This window comes from Cavia porcellus, unplaced genomic scaffold, assembly GCF_034190915.1.
Source record: "Cavia porcellus strain 051 isolate PalLab524CR breed Dunkin Hartley unplaced genomic scaffold, mCavPor4.1 scaffold_10, whole genome shotgun sequence".
Taxonomy (NCBI): Eukaryota; Metazoa; Chordata; class Mammalia; order Rodentia; family Caviidae; genus Cavia; species Cavia porcellus.
The window spans coordinates 6,944,918-6,960,016 of NW_026947493.1; the positions used below are offsets into that span (position 1 = coordinate 6,944,918).

Genomic DNA, 15,099 nt, shown 5'->3' on the forward strand with positions numbered 1-15,099 from the left:
ATTCCAGGAGCTATTTGCTCAATCCTGTACATATCTGTATTGTAGAAGAACACTATATAAGGAAAAAGGACTGTCTGTTGGCTATAGAGATTGCATAACAGCACCTAGGCTGACCTTACTTGCAATGCTTAGAGTCAGTTGAAGAGAGAAGGAAATACCCTAGCCAACTTTTTACATATTAGTACTCATTTCCTAGTATAAAGAAATGAGTCTCCAAATAATCAGTCACAGTAATTGTTCTGGATTCAAAGGGAGGCGCTGGAGTAGTCTCCTATATCTGTCTTAAAAAAAAAATTAAGGAGTTGGGATATAGCTCAGTGCAAAGGCCCTGGGTTTGTATTCCTAGACCAATAAAAAATGAGTAAGTAAATAGTAATTAAATGCCAGCCATCAGAAGACATCCTCTGCTGAAAAACTTGGCAACATATTCTGCAGCCCATTGTTCTACTGGAGTGGGAAAATTACAAAAACTCTTGAAATCTGGGCATCTTGGGTTCAAAATTAATATGGAGAGTCTTCAGAGCAAAATCTCAGTACTTATTTTATTAGCATATCACCAAACAAGGGCACACTCATTTGCTGAGGCTGACCTTCCTGGAAGAAATTTCGCTCAAAATTGAAACACGAGGGGCTGAGGATTTAGCTCAGCGACATAAGTGCCTGCTTTACAAGCATGCGATCGTGAGTTCGATCTCCGGTACCAATAAAAAAGAAAAAGACAAAAAAAAATTTTTTTTAAACATGAGCTGGGCGTGTAGCTCAATGGTACAGCTTCCCAGCATGCTCCAGGCTCTGTGCTAATTCCCAACCCTGGGCATATGAATACTGTATTTAACCACAAGGGGTATCGATAATAATCACCACCACCAGGGCAAAAATTAATAGGATCCTTGGAAGGTTACTTTAACATTTTACATAAAATGAGATCAGATTTTAGGTTGTATTGTCATTTGGGGGGTTTTTCTCTTTTCAGAAAGGCTTTCGCTATGCAGTGCAGGCTGGTCTTGAACTCACTTTGTAGCCCAGGCTGGCTTTGAACTCGGAGAGACCTTCCTGCCTCAGTTTCCCACGCGTTGGGATTAGAGGTGTCCGCCACCACGCCCCGCAGGGATATTGTTTCTTATTTTTCCTAAACTGCACATTTTATAGTATTTGGGCCGTCTTCTCAGCAATATTGCCAACGGTGTTCCTCTCATTTTAGGCCCACTGATGTGTAGGATCTCTCATTGATGGAGCTGTAGTACAACCGCCTCAGACCAGGAAGTCCGGAGCCGCGGGAGGCGGTGCAGGTGGGCGGGACCTGTACTGGAGGCGGAGCTAGCGCGCAGGCGATGCGCGTTAGCGGAACCCTTGTCCGTGGGGTCTGTGTTGCAAAGGGAACCAGTGCTGCGTAGGACCAAAAGTCGTTTGTCGCCCAGCTGGTTCCGGCCCGAGAAGATGGCGGTAGCCGGGTCAGCGTCCCGGGAATCGCTAGTGCACTGGTGCACCCAGCAGCTGCAGAAAACTTTCGGCCTGGATGTCAGCGAGGAGATCATGCAGTAAGATTGGTTCGAATCCGAGGCGGCAAGGAGTTTTAGGATATGCGCCCGTAGAGCGAACAGGGAAATGGAGAGGGTTCAAAAATTTACCAGACAGAAGATATGTGTAAAAGGGCTTCTGTGGGTCTATGGGAACCGTATTCTGGTCTCCATCTTTTGCAGTTTAGCTTCTAAAAGAGGTGGCAGCTTCCCCAGTATGCCAGTGGGGGCCTGTTTCTCCTAAGAAAACATCTGCTCTGTAGGAGACCTGTAAAGCTATCCGGGGAAGGGCGCTTTTTAAAACAAACAAACAAACAGAAAAACAGACTCTGGAGAGAAGCAACAAGTCAAATTGTCTTTCCAGAAATTCCCTACTCTGCAGTGTTTTAGTCTGCTCAGTCAGAATTGTGTCAAAGAATACCTGGGATGTAAACGGGGCGACATATAGAACAGTGCAAATAGTTCTTGACTTTGAAGTCACAAATACTTTCTGTTGTCCCTTACCATGTTTGGAACCTTGGACAATTTAAATTCCTTTTCCTTATCTTGGTTTTTTCATTTACAATAAACTATCAAAGAGACAAGTCATATGGTTTGGCTTTTCCCTTCTTCGAATGCAAAAATCAAATTAAGTACAGTAGTTACCAAGCTTTTTTTTTTTTTGGTCTTTTTCCTTTTTATCGGTACCGGGGATTGAACTCACGACTGCATGCTTTCAAGGCAGGCGCTTATGCCGCTGAGCTAAACCCCCAGTCCCAGTTATCAAGCTTTTTTTTTTTTTTTTTTTATCGGTACCAGGGATCGAACTCAGGACCGCCTGCTTGCAAGGCAGGTGCTTATGCCGCTGAGCTAAATCCCCAGCCTCAGTTATCAAGCTTTTAAAAAGCAGTTGAATGGTATCAGATGAAATAAGGAGTCTTGGCAATATATAAAGTGTAAAAAGTGGCTTTTAATAATATGAATTCAAATTTAGTACATTATTCATTATGAAGTCACTCAGTATTTAAAAGATTGTGATACTTTGTGTATTTATGTGTGTGTTAGTTACTGAGGCTAGAACCAGGGCTTTTTACACTGAGCTACATCCAGTCCCTTTATTCTTGCTTTGTTTTGTTTTGAGACAGGTGTTGCCATGTAGCTCAGAGTGGCCTTGAACTCACTATGTAGTGCAGGTTGGCCACAAACTCAGCTATCCTCCTGCCTCACTCTCCAGAGTTCTGGATTGTGGGTGTGTCAACAGACATCTTTTATTTTTTCTAGGTGAGGATACTGGTTATTGAACTCACAACCTCACTCTTGCCAGGCAGGCACTGTGCCACTGAGCTGTGTTCCTGACATTGTGTCCCTTAAATTTTTTGTACTAATCAAATAATGATGAATTTTATTTTTTTGCGTGACAATGTCTTATGCCTTTTGTTTTAGTTGTAGTCCCACAAGAAGAATTATTGGATCATTTTAAAGCATTCTAAATTCATAGGTTGGTTAATTTCTTTTTTTTTTTTTTTTTGTCTTTTTCCTTTTTATTGGTACCGGGGATCGAACTCACGACTGCCTGCTTGCAAGGCAGGCGCTTATGCCGCTGAGCTAAATTCCCAGCCCCAGGCTGGTTAATTTCTACAAACTTTTGGGTTACTGTCATTTTAGGGACCCCTTTGTAACGTATCCTTAAAATAGATCTGCTATTGAAGGCCGGGCATTTAGCTCAGTGGCATAAGCACCTGCCTGGAAAGTGTGAGGTTGTGAGTTTGATCCCTGGTACCAAAAAAAAAAAAAAAAAATTACTAGCCAGACATGGTGGCATACAAGGAGGCTGAGGCAGGAAGATTGCCATGTTTGAGCCCAGCCTGGGTTACCTAAGTAAGTTCAAGGCCAGCCTGCACTACATAGTGAGACCCTGTCTTAAAAAAACAAGGCATGGGGCTGGAGATTTAGCTCAGTGGCTTAAGTGCCTGCCTGGCAAGCACAAGGTCATGAGTTCTTTTTTTTTTTTTTTTTTTTTTTTTTTGTCTTTTTTGGTACCAGGGATCAAACTCACGACTGCCTACTTTCAAGGCAGGTGCTTATGCCGCTGAGCTAAATCCCCAGCCTCAAGGTCATGAGTTCGATCCCCAGTATCACAAAAAAAAAAGACCAAGACAAAAACAAGAATATTGAATTACTAACTGATTAGGTTGTCATATATGTATCTTTCACAAAAATAGAAGACATATTAGATTTTGTAATATGGAGATTAAAAAATTTGTATTGTATCCAGGGAAATGTAATGACTGCAGATGGGTAGCTTCGTGGGTTAAGAAAGCTCTGGAACCTTTCATAAGACTGATTTGGTTCTAAAAATACAGCAAAACTACAAATAGGTAAATATAGGTGAAGGTTAGATTACAGAGTACTTGAAATCAGGGTCTTTGTATTAATCAAATTTATATTGCTAGCATCTAGCACAGTACTTGGCTCAACATAAATACTCTTAACAGATTAAGGATTTTTGGTTTACAAAAGAGTACAAATACTCCAAGAGATTAATGGTTTTTGGCTTATAAGGCTGGGACTGAACCCAGGAGCTCACATGTGCCAAGTGCCCCACCACTAAGCTACATCCTCGTGCTAATAGTTGTTAACTACCTTGATTTTGTTATAACTACTAAAAAGCATAGTGTAAACTATCCTCATTTCAACAATTTGTATCTTTGCCTCCTGAGGTACATTTTGTCCATTGAGACTGCAGAAGAGATCCATGAGTACATGACAGACCTCCTCCAGGGAAATGAGGGCAAAAAAGGCCAATTCATAGAAGAGCTTGTAACCAAATGGCAAATGAATGATCAGGAGTTCATTTCTGATTCTTTGCAGCAGTGCTTCAAAAAAGATGGTAAGTTAAGGGGCTGGGGATTTAGCTCAGCGGCATAAGCTCCTGCCTTGCAAGCAGGCAGTTGTGAGTTCGATCCCCGGTACCGATAAAAAGATAAAAAAAAGATTAAAAAAAAAAAAAAAAAAAAAAAAAGATGGTAAGTTAATACAAGTAGATGTTTAAATATTCATTGTCTACCTGGGAAGCGTGAGGTCCTTGGTTCAATTCCTGATACAAAAAAATAAAAGTTTAAACATTATTGTTAATAATGAAATATTATTTTTTTTTTTTTTTTTTTTTTTTGTCTTTTGATCAGTACCGGGGATCGAACTCACGACTGCCTGCTTCCAAGGCAGGCGCTTATGCCGCTGAGCTAAATCCCCAGCCCCAATATTATTATTGTTAATAATAAAATTATTGAGCCCAGGGCCTTGTGCATGCTAAGACAAATGATCTGCTGAACTACATCTCTAACTCATGTTTACCTATTTATTATAATTGTAGAGATTGAATCCAGAGCATTCCCACTGACTGATTGTCCACCCAACTGTAATTATTTTGAGACAGGGTTTCATTAAGTTGCTCAGGCTGGATTTGAACTTGCAGTCTTTTTGGCTCAGGCTGCCAGGGTGCTAGGCTTATTATAGATGTGCATCACCATGCCCGACTTCTTTTTTGAATTTTGTTTTGGAAATAAGGGTCTTGCTGAGGTGCTCAGGTTGGACTTGAATTTTCAATTCTGTTGCCTTCAAGTAGCTGGGTTTACAGACATGTGCCACCGCATCTGTCCTGTTCAGACATTCTTAACTTACTAAATAGTGCAAAAATAGCTTTTTAGTTGTAAATGTGACTTCAAAATAATTTAGAAAACTTTAATACATGAATTCAAGAAGTGTTTTTCAGGGGCTAGGGATTTAGCTCAGCGGCATAAGAGCCTGCCTTATAAGCAGGCAGTCGTGAGTTCGATCCCTGGTACCGATAAAAAGGAAAAAGACAAAAAAAAAAAAAAAAAAGAAAGAAAGAAATGTTTTTCAGAGTCTATGAATATAGCTCACTGATAGGGCTCTTGTGGAGCAATTGTGAAGCCCTTTAGGTTAATACCCAGCACCACAAAATAATGTTTTTTTGTTTTTTTTGAGAAAAATACGTTTTTCAGTTATATGGATACTGGATGGAAGTAAAATGGTGACTAATTATAATACCAATAACACCTAGAGGTGTCAATGTAAACAATACAAAGTATACCAAACTACATGATTTAAGTCATGATCTCATTATTATGTAATCTAAAGTATCAGATTTTAATGCCAGTAGCATTTGTTCAAATTATTTGTCATTGACTACAATCTTGAAAGTAATGGTTTAAATTTAATTCCCAGTTGAGAGCAATTCTGCTTGATCCCAATGTCTTCTGTTTATTAGCTATGGAAATTCATTAATACTTCTTGCTATTTTCAGTCTGTATCTCTGTGTGTGTTATTCCTCAAAAAATTTTAGATGGACAGAGAGGAGACCAGCTAAAGCGGGGTAGGCGGAAAGGAAGAAACAAACAGGAAGTTCCTGCTGTTGCTGAACTTGACACAACCACAGGTGTCAAAACACCTTTTGATTTGGTTAAGGTAAGTGCTTGGGGAACAGTGGTGGTGAACTATGGCCACATAGTGTGTGCCACAGGGGCTGTTTGCTGTTACTGAAAGCTCTAATAGGTTTGCCATCACTGGTATGGAGTAAAGCTTTATTTGGGTGTATGGAAAAGAGGAAGTGGCAGAAATATTTCAGAGTATGTAATGTACAAGCTGGTCTAAAATCTGCAGTGGTTCTTTTTTGGAAAAGGAACCAATTTAGGGAGAGAAAGTGATGATGATGTATGGCTTTTTTTTTTTTTTTTTTTTTTTTTTTTTTAATCGGTACCAGGGATCGAACTCACGACTGCTTGCTTGCAAGGCAGGCGCTTATGCCTCTGAGCTAAATCCCCAGCCCTTTTTTTTTTTTTTTGAGACAGGGTCCCACTATGTAATTTGGGCAGGCCTTGAACTCATTTTGTAGCCCAGCAATCCTGCTGCCTCAGCCTCCTGAGTGCTGGGATTATACCATATCCATCAGCATTCACTTTTCTTTTCTTTTTTTTTTGGCTTTTTCATTTTTATCGGTACCGGAGATCGAACTCACAACCTCCTGCTTGCAAGGCAGGTGCTTAATGCCGCTGAGCTAAATCCCCAGCCCCCACTTTTCTATCTCTTGATGCTTTCAGGGTAGTTTATAACTCAGCAAACTGTTTCTGAGTGTGTTTGCACTTAGTAAGAACAAAGACTTGGAAAGTAAGTTTACTGAATTAGTCACTACTAAACCTTTCCCTGTAGGGAAAATACAGAGCTAGATTCCTATGAGCCTCTGATCACAATGTTTCTATCCACCAGTCAATACCTAGTGTGTGTGTGTGTGTTGCTGTTTAAAGACACTTTTTTTTTTGGCACCAGGGATCGAACTCATGACCTTGTGCTTGCCAGGTAGGCGCTGTGCCACTGAGCTAAATCCCCAGCCCAAGGCACCTTATTGAAAAAATATTGTGGACTTGTTGACATTGAACTTAACCCTGAACAGACTCCTGCCTGCAGCTCGCCTGTGAGGCATAGCCTTTCACACTTAGGAACACTAAAGAGCGCTGTGTGCAGCACTCACTGTGTGTGGAGGGCATTGAAATAGTGAAATCACCAACAGAAAGCAAAAAACTGTGGCACAAAATGGATCGTCAAGAAGATATTTGTTTATGGTATGAGAACTGAAATGCAGGCCAGTCATTGCCTCATTTCACCTTAGCTGGGAATGTACACATTTGGAAACTTAAATTTCTTCACACATTACATGTCTACAAAAGATTCTAAGAAAAGTTCCTTGAGTATTCTTAACTTTGTACTACAAATTTCCAGAAGTAGATAGATTGACAGATCAAGATCTACATGTAGCAGTCATCAAATGAATTCCATTTTGGATCTTGAGGTAAATCTCTCTGAAACAGACAATTCCCACAGTTATTTGGACATTATATTTTATGTGTGCTATGTGCAAAACACTGATTTAGGTGTTGGCAGTAAACACGACATAATCTCATTGAAAACTACCATGAAAAAAATTAAAAGCCATGTAGTAGGAAGTCATTGGTGGAGAGGACTCATTTAGTCAATGTTCAGGGAGAGCCTGCCTGAGAGGGGATCATTCTGTAGACTGGAGCCCCGGGAAGCAGCCATTGGGTAGAGAGGTGGACAGCGAGTGCTGCAGATGAAGGAGGGACAGTGCAAAGGGGACATGGAGGAAATGCTGTAGGCAGCCCACTGTGTCTAGGGCAGCGTCAGCCAGGGAGGGGTGGTGTGTCGGTGAAAGTCGGAGCACCAGGAGGAGCTCGCTGTAAGCAACTTGGGTTTTATTTTAAACCCAATGAGACACATTCACACTTTTTTTTGCTCTCCCCTTGTGTTCTCCCCTTCTGTGTTTCCCTCTTGCTGTCCTTTTCCTTCTGAAGAAATATTTACTTGCCATTATGAAAAGGAAACCCCACCAAAGAACAGCCCATAGTTCCTCACATACCTTGTTTGTTGTTTATTTATTGAGACAGAGTCTCACTGTGTAGTGCAGGGTGGCCTTGAACTGACAGTGATCCTCCTGCCTCAGCCTCCTGAGTGCTGGGATTACAAGCTTGTGCCACCATGCCCAATTTCAAATACCTTGTTTTAATATAAATGGATGCTTTAGCGGGATCAAACTATACATTTCCAATCTTCCTCTTTCCACGATCTGTGAGAGTCAAAAATATTACATATTGACTAATCTTGAGAAATGGAAAACTACTTGAAAATCTTCAGCATACATTTTTCTTTGTTTATACAGAAGTACCTTGGTTCACAAACACTTTGTTTGCAAATAAGTTGGTTTGGAAACAGAAGCATTTGGCAAAATTTTGTTTTTCTCTGCAAATTCTGTATTAGTGACATATAAGCCACAGCCCTCTTTCCTGTATGAATGTGAATGTAGCTGTCTTTTTCAGAATTATGGAACAAGTTAAGTTTATGAACTGAGGTGCCACTGTATATTGGCTTCTATTTAATATTGTCTCTATGTTTCAGCTTTTGTTTTGTACAATAGAGAATGTTACCATCTCTTTTTACTTAATAATGAACCGTTCTTTTTTAAACTGTATTTTATTTTATTTATTTATTTATTTTTGGTCTTTTTTTCATTTTTATCGGTATGGGGGATCAAACTCACAACTGCCTGCTTGCAAGGCAGGTACTTATGCTGCTGAGCTAAATCCCCAGCCCGTTTTATTTTATTTTTTGAGACAGGGTCACATTGTAATCTAGGCTGTCCTTGAACTTGCTGCGTTGCACAGGCTGGCAATCCTCCTGCCTCAGCCACCTGAACGCTGGGATTATCGGTGTGTGCTACCGCACCCAGCCAGAACTGTTTTCTTAAAATCAGTTTCTCTGTTCCCTGGAACTCTTTAATTTTTCCTCTCTGAAATGTCAGTTGCTGGAAATGATTGAGAAACTCTCAATTTAGAGGGAAAGTAGGTTCTCAACATGGTTGTGAAGAAAGGGACGTATACTTTCTAAGCATCACAGGCTGACAAACATGAGGCTTTTTCTTTCCTTTTTATTTTACATCAAATATAGAAGTGAACAGATGATTTTTCATGAATTGGCCATACATGTGTATTTTTGAAATTAGAAGCTAGATGTGGTCCCCCATCATTTTTTATTATCTTTTTATTAATTTCTGATTAAGTAAATTTTTTATTTATTGTGTCCAAGAGTCACAAATGTCATCTGCTTTCCCCAGATTTTTTGTTTTGTTTTTGAGACAGAGTCTAGCTGGGTAGTCCATGCTGGCCTCAAACTCATGGTGATGCCTTCTGCCTTCAAAATGCTGGGGTTGCAGGCATGTGCCACCACACCCTGCCGAGAGTCATCTGCTTTTAGAGGAATTCCTTTAAAGAGGAGCTCTTGATCTCCAGTTTAGCTATGCTTTAAGATATCCAGTAAACAGCTTTCTTTTTTGTGTGTGTAGCCAGGTCTTGCTTCGTAGTTGAGGCTGGCCTTGAACTCACTGTGTAGCCCAGGCTGGCACTGCTATGACCATCCTCCTGCCTTAGCCTCTCTGGCATTGGGATTAGAGGTGTGTGCTACCATACCTGACCAAACAGTTTTGTCTGACATGTAGTTTTCACCAGCTATATGATTGACTGAGAACAACTAGCAGAAAAGACAAGGTAATTGTTTGCTAGTTTTCCAAGAGCATAGCCTTTTCTTAATCCTTGATTACAAGTATTTTGTATTTATTCCTCTCCTTTCTTTTATGGTTCTTAGAAAATGCATAAGTCATTACTGAGCAGAACTAAGGATTTTTTCCCCTTTACTTCTTTTCAGTGCCATAATTTAATGTTTCTGTGATCTCTTTGTACCATTAGGCACAAGAGAACAGCAGCTCTGTAAAGAAGAAGACAAAGTTTGTCAATTTATACACAAGAGAAGGCCAAGACAAGCTTGCAGTCCTGCTTCCTGGTCGCTACCCCTGTGATTGCCTGGGCCAGAAGCACAAGCTCATCAATAACTGTCTGATCTGTGGGCGGATTGTCTGTGAACAAGAGGGTTCTGGGCCCTGCTTATTTTGTGGCTCTCTGGTAAGTCGGTTTTATTTTACTGAACTTTGTTTCAATACTCAGGGCCATTGAAATCCTTAGTAGTTTCTGTTTTTCTTGGTAAATTTCTTCCATAAGGTGTCCAGTGAACTCTACTAGCAGATGTTTGATTGTTCTGAAACCCAAGGTTGTAGCTATTGCCTATCCCTGAGACCTATTAATAAAGAAGGCTTTACAAATTTATATTGTCCAGGGAGCCAAGTCTGTATCAGATTAACTTTAATTCAAAGAAACTTTAAAGCCTAAAATGTTAGAGAGTTTTTGATTGAACTCTTCAGATGTGCCTCATGGCCGCAGGGTACTGAGACATGGTGACATAGTCCTCTAGTCATTCTGGCTTCTGTTTCTAGGATGCCACTTGTTACACTCTGCTTTGTCTGAGAAAATGACCTCAGAATGGAACAGGAATGACTTGCTTGCAAAACCCTAATGAGCTGCCCAGAAAGCTCATTAGTCAGGCTGGCAGGCAGAAACAGTGGTGTTTGATGTTAGTAAAGTTGTCCATTTTGTTTTGCTTGATCTTCGAATCTCTGGTGGGGCCCTTCTTTTTCCTTATACTTAGAATAAGCTGATAGACAATGAATGAGCTGAAAAATACAGTTCATATAAAAATGTTCATCAATTGGCAGTAAATCTGGCAGGAACTCTGTTGCCATTCAGGCAAATGCTAGGAAGGTCAGCTCTTTCTCTTTGGCGCCTTAGACCCTTCAGTTCATGAAGCAAAGGTAGGAAAAGTAGATTGGCTGAAGTCTTACAGTGTTTTGGGGTTTTTTTTCTTTTTTTTGGTACCATGAATTGAACTCAGGACTTCGTGCTCATGAGGTAGGCACTGTGCTGATGAGCTGTATCCCCAGCCCAGTCTTATAGTTTTATAAGCTCCATGTAACCCCTTCTCACAAGTGCAGTAAATTCATAATAAACAGAGCCATTTTTCCCCACCCCCACCTAAACAGAGCCATTTATTTATTTATTTATTTATTTGTCTTTTTCCTTTTTATCGGTACCAGGGATCGAACTCACAACTGCCTGCTTGCAAGGCAGGCGCTTATGCCGCTGAACTAAATCCCCAGCCCCTACAGAGCCATTTATTTGTTGGTTTGTTTGTTTGACAGAATCTTAAGTTGACCTAGCTGGGCTTGTACTTGCAATCCTCCTGCCTCAGCCTCACAGTGTACTAGGATTACAGGTGTGCGCCACCATTCCCAGCTGGCTTTTTTTCCCCCCCTTAAAATATTTATTATAGTGTTTGAAGCAAAGACATTAAATATATATAGTTGAGCCAGGGACATAGCTCAGTAGTAGAGTTCTTGCCTAGCATACCTATAGTCCTGAGTTCATCCCAAGCATCAAACACAAAAAATGTATATTTTGCATTTGTATGGAATGGAACCTAGACTAATTCTCTTTTCTTGTTTGTTTGTTTTTTCTTTTGTGAAAATCTGAGCTAATTCTCACTGGTGGTACTGTAATTTGCTTTCTTTTCTGGCTCTTTCTAATAAAATAGCTGCTTGTTATTTGTCTTCTAAGATGTGGGTTTTATTATTAGAACCGAAAAGCTTTAAGAAAAAAGACTTGCATGAGTTTTTCATTATTCCGAACAGAGGCAAGTATTTGTCCTTTGAGAGTAGGTTAGTTTTTTTGTATTTTTTTTTTAATGTCAGGTCATGGAAGTATACCTGCAGTAAGGTAAATTTTTTTGTACAGCTAATAAAAGGGAGCATAACACTCAGGAGTTGAGGCAGGAAGATCACCAAGAATTCGAGGTGAATCTGGGCTACATAGTGAGTTCAAGACCAGTCTGAACTACATCATGAGACCCTGTCTCAAAAAACAAAAACAGAAACAAAAAAATCCAAAAATAAAAGGGAGCAGTACAAAAAGATCTTAGGCAAAACTAATGTGATGCATACATTTTGGTATTTTGGATAAAAAAGCACCAACATCCTCCTTATTTTACTGTCATAGCTACAGCTCAGAGTTGCTGTCTGCTGATGTGAAATACTTTTAAAGCATATTGAGCCAATTAATCATTTACTGGATCATGTAACCTACTGTTTTACAGGTATGTACTCATGAAGAGCGAGATATTTTACAGCGTGACTCAAACAAGAGCCAGAAGCTGCTAAAGAAGCTCATGGCAGGTACACTACAGTCTTCTCATTGAATCACTGTGCAACTGAGTACATTTTGTTGTACTGATGATTGTTTTTCTTTCCTCTAACATAATGTACAAGATAGTTTATTCACTAATTTACTCAATAAGCATTTTTTAAAAAATTATGTTAAACCACATAACAAAAACAAATAGTAATAGTATTGTATGATAATGCAAATAATAAAATTAGTACACATGAGACCATGGTCATATAAATAATAGGACAAGTTATAAAATAGAGAAGTGACACTTTTTTTTAACAGCAGTATGAACAGCTTTTTATTGAAAGGTAAATGTTTGCATCTGGCGTGCTCTTGCACAATTCATGTTGTGTTTGCTGTTGAATGCACGCTGATAATTTGTCAAACTGTGGCTTATGCTTTATTAGTTCAAGAGCAACACATGCAGCACTATAACAGAAGAGACAACTGTTTGTTTTGTTTTTTTGCCCTTCAATCCATTCCAAGAGACAACTGTTATAGGAGAACTCTGATAATACAATACAGGAAGCAAGGATAATAGAAAGTCTCCATCAGAACAATACAGTAGTAATTGCTAGTGGCAAGATCCCTGATGCATGCTAAAATGATCGACTGAAAATTTAAGAATAACAAATTTGAAAGATTGTGCAAGACAAGAAAACACTAAAGGAATATTACAGATTGGGATGGAGGATGGAGATGTGACAAGTAAATGTGGTATGGATACTGGATTGTGTCCAGGATGGAAAAAGGACATTATTTGAAAAAATTTAAAATACAGAGTCTATAATTTAGTTCACAGGGTTTTAGTGGTGTGAATGTCTTAGTTTTTGGGAGCTTGATGATGCTGGGGATTGCTCAGTATGATCTCTGTCGTAGAGCTATATCAGTCCCAATATCTTTTTTTTTTTTTTTTTTTTGGTACCAGGGATTGAACTCATGACCGCATGCTTGCAAGACAGACACTTAGGCTGCTGAGCTAAATCCCTGGCCCCAAGTCCCAATTTCTTAGTTTTGGTCCTTGTACTGAGGTGTGTATATGGGGGGAATACTGGAATTGAACCAAAAGACTGCACTGAGCTACAACTGCAGCTGTTTCTTTTTTTGTGTGTGTGTGTTTTTATCAGTACCAGGGATCGAACTCACGACTGCCTGCTTGCAAGGCAGGTGCTTATGCTGCTGAGCTAAATCCCCAGCCCCCTCTGCAGCTGTTTCTTATTTTTTGTTTTGAGTCACAGTCTTTTTTGGTAAGTTGCCCAGGTGGGAACTGGGATTACCTGTATGTACCACCATACCTGGCTTTGCACAGTAGTTTTATAATACTAACATGAAGGAGGGAAGCTGAGGAAAGGTTATACAGAAACTATTTTTTTTCCAACTCTTTTTTTTTTTTTTTTTTTTTTTTGTCTTTTTTCATTTTTATTGGTACCGGGGATCGAACTCACGACCGCCTGCTTGCAAGGCAGGCACTTATGCCGCTGAGCTAAATCCCCAGCCCCTTTTTTTCCAACTCTTATAAGTCTTTTATACTGGAAAATGTCTGCCAAAAATAGTGAAGGGCATTTTTGCCAAGTGCCATGGTGCAAACCTGTCTTTGCAGCTACTCAGGAAGCTGTGCCAGAGGCCTCTTCAGCCTTGGACCTCTTGGCCAGCCTGGCAATATACTGAGACCCTATCTCTCTAAAAAAATTTAAACACTTATTTATTTGCTTCTTGAGACAGATCTCACTGTGTAGTTCTGGTTGGCCTTGAATTTACTACATAGCCCTGCTGGTCTCAAACTCACAGCAATCCTGCTGGCTCAGCCTCCCAAATGCTGGGTGCCACTATGCCTGGGGTTAAACACTTTTTTTATTAATTAAGTTTATTGGTACATTTTAGGTATACATAATGATCAATTCATTATAGGGAATTTGTACCTGCTAGACACATTTTAAAAGAAACAGTGTGCTCCAGGCTGGCATGATGGTCAGCACACCTGTAATCTTAGCACTCAGGAGGTTGAGGCAGGAGAATCACCCCAAGTGAGTTTGAGGCCAGCCTTGGCTACGTTGTGACTTCAAGGCCATCCTGAACTACATAACAAGACCCTGTCTCAACTGCCTCCCCCACAAAAGAAACAATATGCTCCTTAATTCCCAGTTAAGCATATTGTAATTTGTTCCTATGTTCATAGTTGTTTTTGTTTTGTGTAAATAGATTAGTTGGCATTATGAAGTAGCAATCACCATATGAAGAATGTTCTTCCTTTTTATTTTGGTACCGGGGATTGAACTCACAGCCTTACAACTCACATTAAACGCACAACCTTACAACTTTTATGTTGTAAAAGTCTACTGCGTTTATGTTGAGAAGTCTACTGTGATGCTGATGAATTTCCTTTTACAGGAGATTTGTTTCTTTTTCTCTAATAGCTTTTAATATTCTGTTCTTGTGCTGAATTTCTGGAATCTTGACTATTATATGCCTTGTTGTAGTTTTGTTTTCTGATTATTCCTAATTGGAGTTCTCACTTATCGGTACATGAAGTTCTTTTTCCATGCTAGGGAAGTCTTCTGTTACTTCTGTAAAAAAAGTTTTTATGTCCTTTGCACTGTTTTCTGATTTTGCATTAATTTTAATCCCCAGCCCTAACCTTACAACTCACAACCTTAAGGCACCTTGCCAGGCAGGTGCCTTAGGCCACTGAGCTAAATCCCCGGCCCTGTATTTCCATTTTTAGTATTTCATAGTTTCTTTCTTGCTTTGTATTTTTCTTTTTTTTTTTTTTTAATTGGTATTGGGGATTGAACTCATGACTGCCTGTTTGCAAGGCAGGTGCTTATGCCGCTGAACTAAATCCCCAGCCCCTCTTTTTTTACTTTTTTTGGTCTTTTTCATTTTTATCGGTACCAGGGATCGAACTC

General features: G+C 39.8%; 1 protein-coding gene across 6 annotated transcripts in view; it reads left to right on the plus strand.

Moving 5' to 3' along the window:
• The first annotated feature begins 1,342 nt into the window (after window positions 1–1,342).
• Trip4 (thyroid hormone receptor interactor 4) overlaps window positions 1,343–15,099 on the plus strand; it is a 66,088-nt gene continuing 52,331 nt past the window's right edge. For 3 of the 6 annotated variants that reach the window (XR_010050048.1, XM_013144065.3, XM_063256957.1), the window contains exons 1-5: window positions 1,344–1,538; window positions 4,217–4,386; window positions 5,863–5,984; window positions 9,827–10,039; window positions 12,120–12,198. Coding sequence is in view for 4 of the 6 variants with exons in the window: in XM_013144065.3 (XP_012999519.1) it covers window positions 1,438–1,538; window positions 4,217–4,386; window positions 5,863–5,984; window positions 9,827–10,039; window positions 12,120–12,198 (685 nt within the window). In the remaining 2 variants the exon portion in view is untranslated. Of the gene's footprint in view, window positions 1,539–4,216; window positions 4,387–5,862; window positions 5,985–9,826; window positions 10,040–12,119; window positions 12,199–15,099 lie in introns of all 6 variants that reach the window. The other 3 variants (XR_010050047.1, XM_063256958.1, XM_013144067.3) reach the window with 2 other exon arrangements.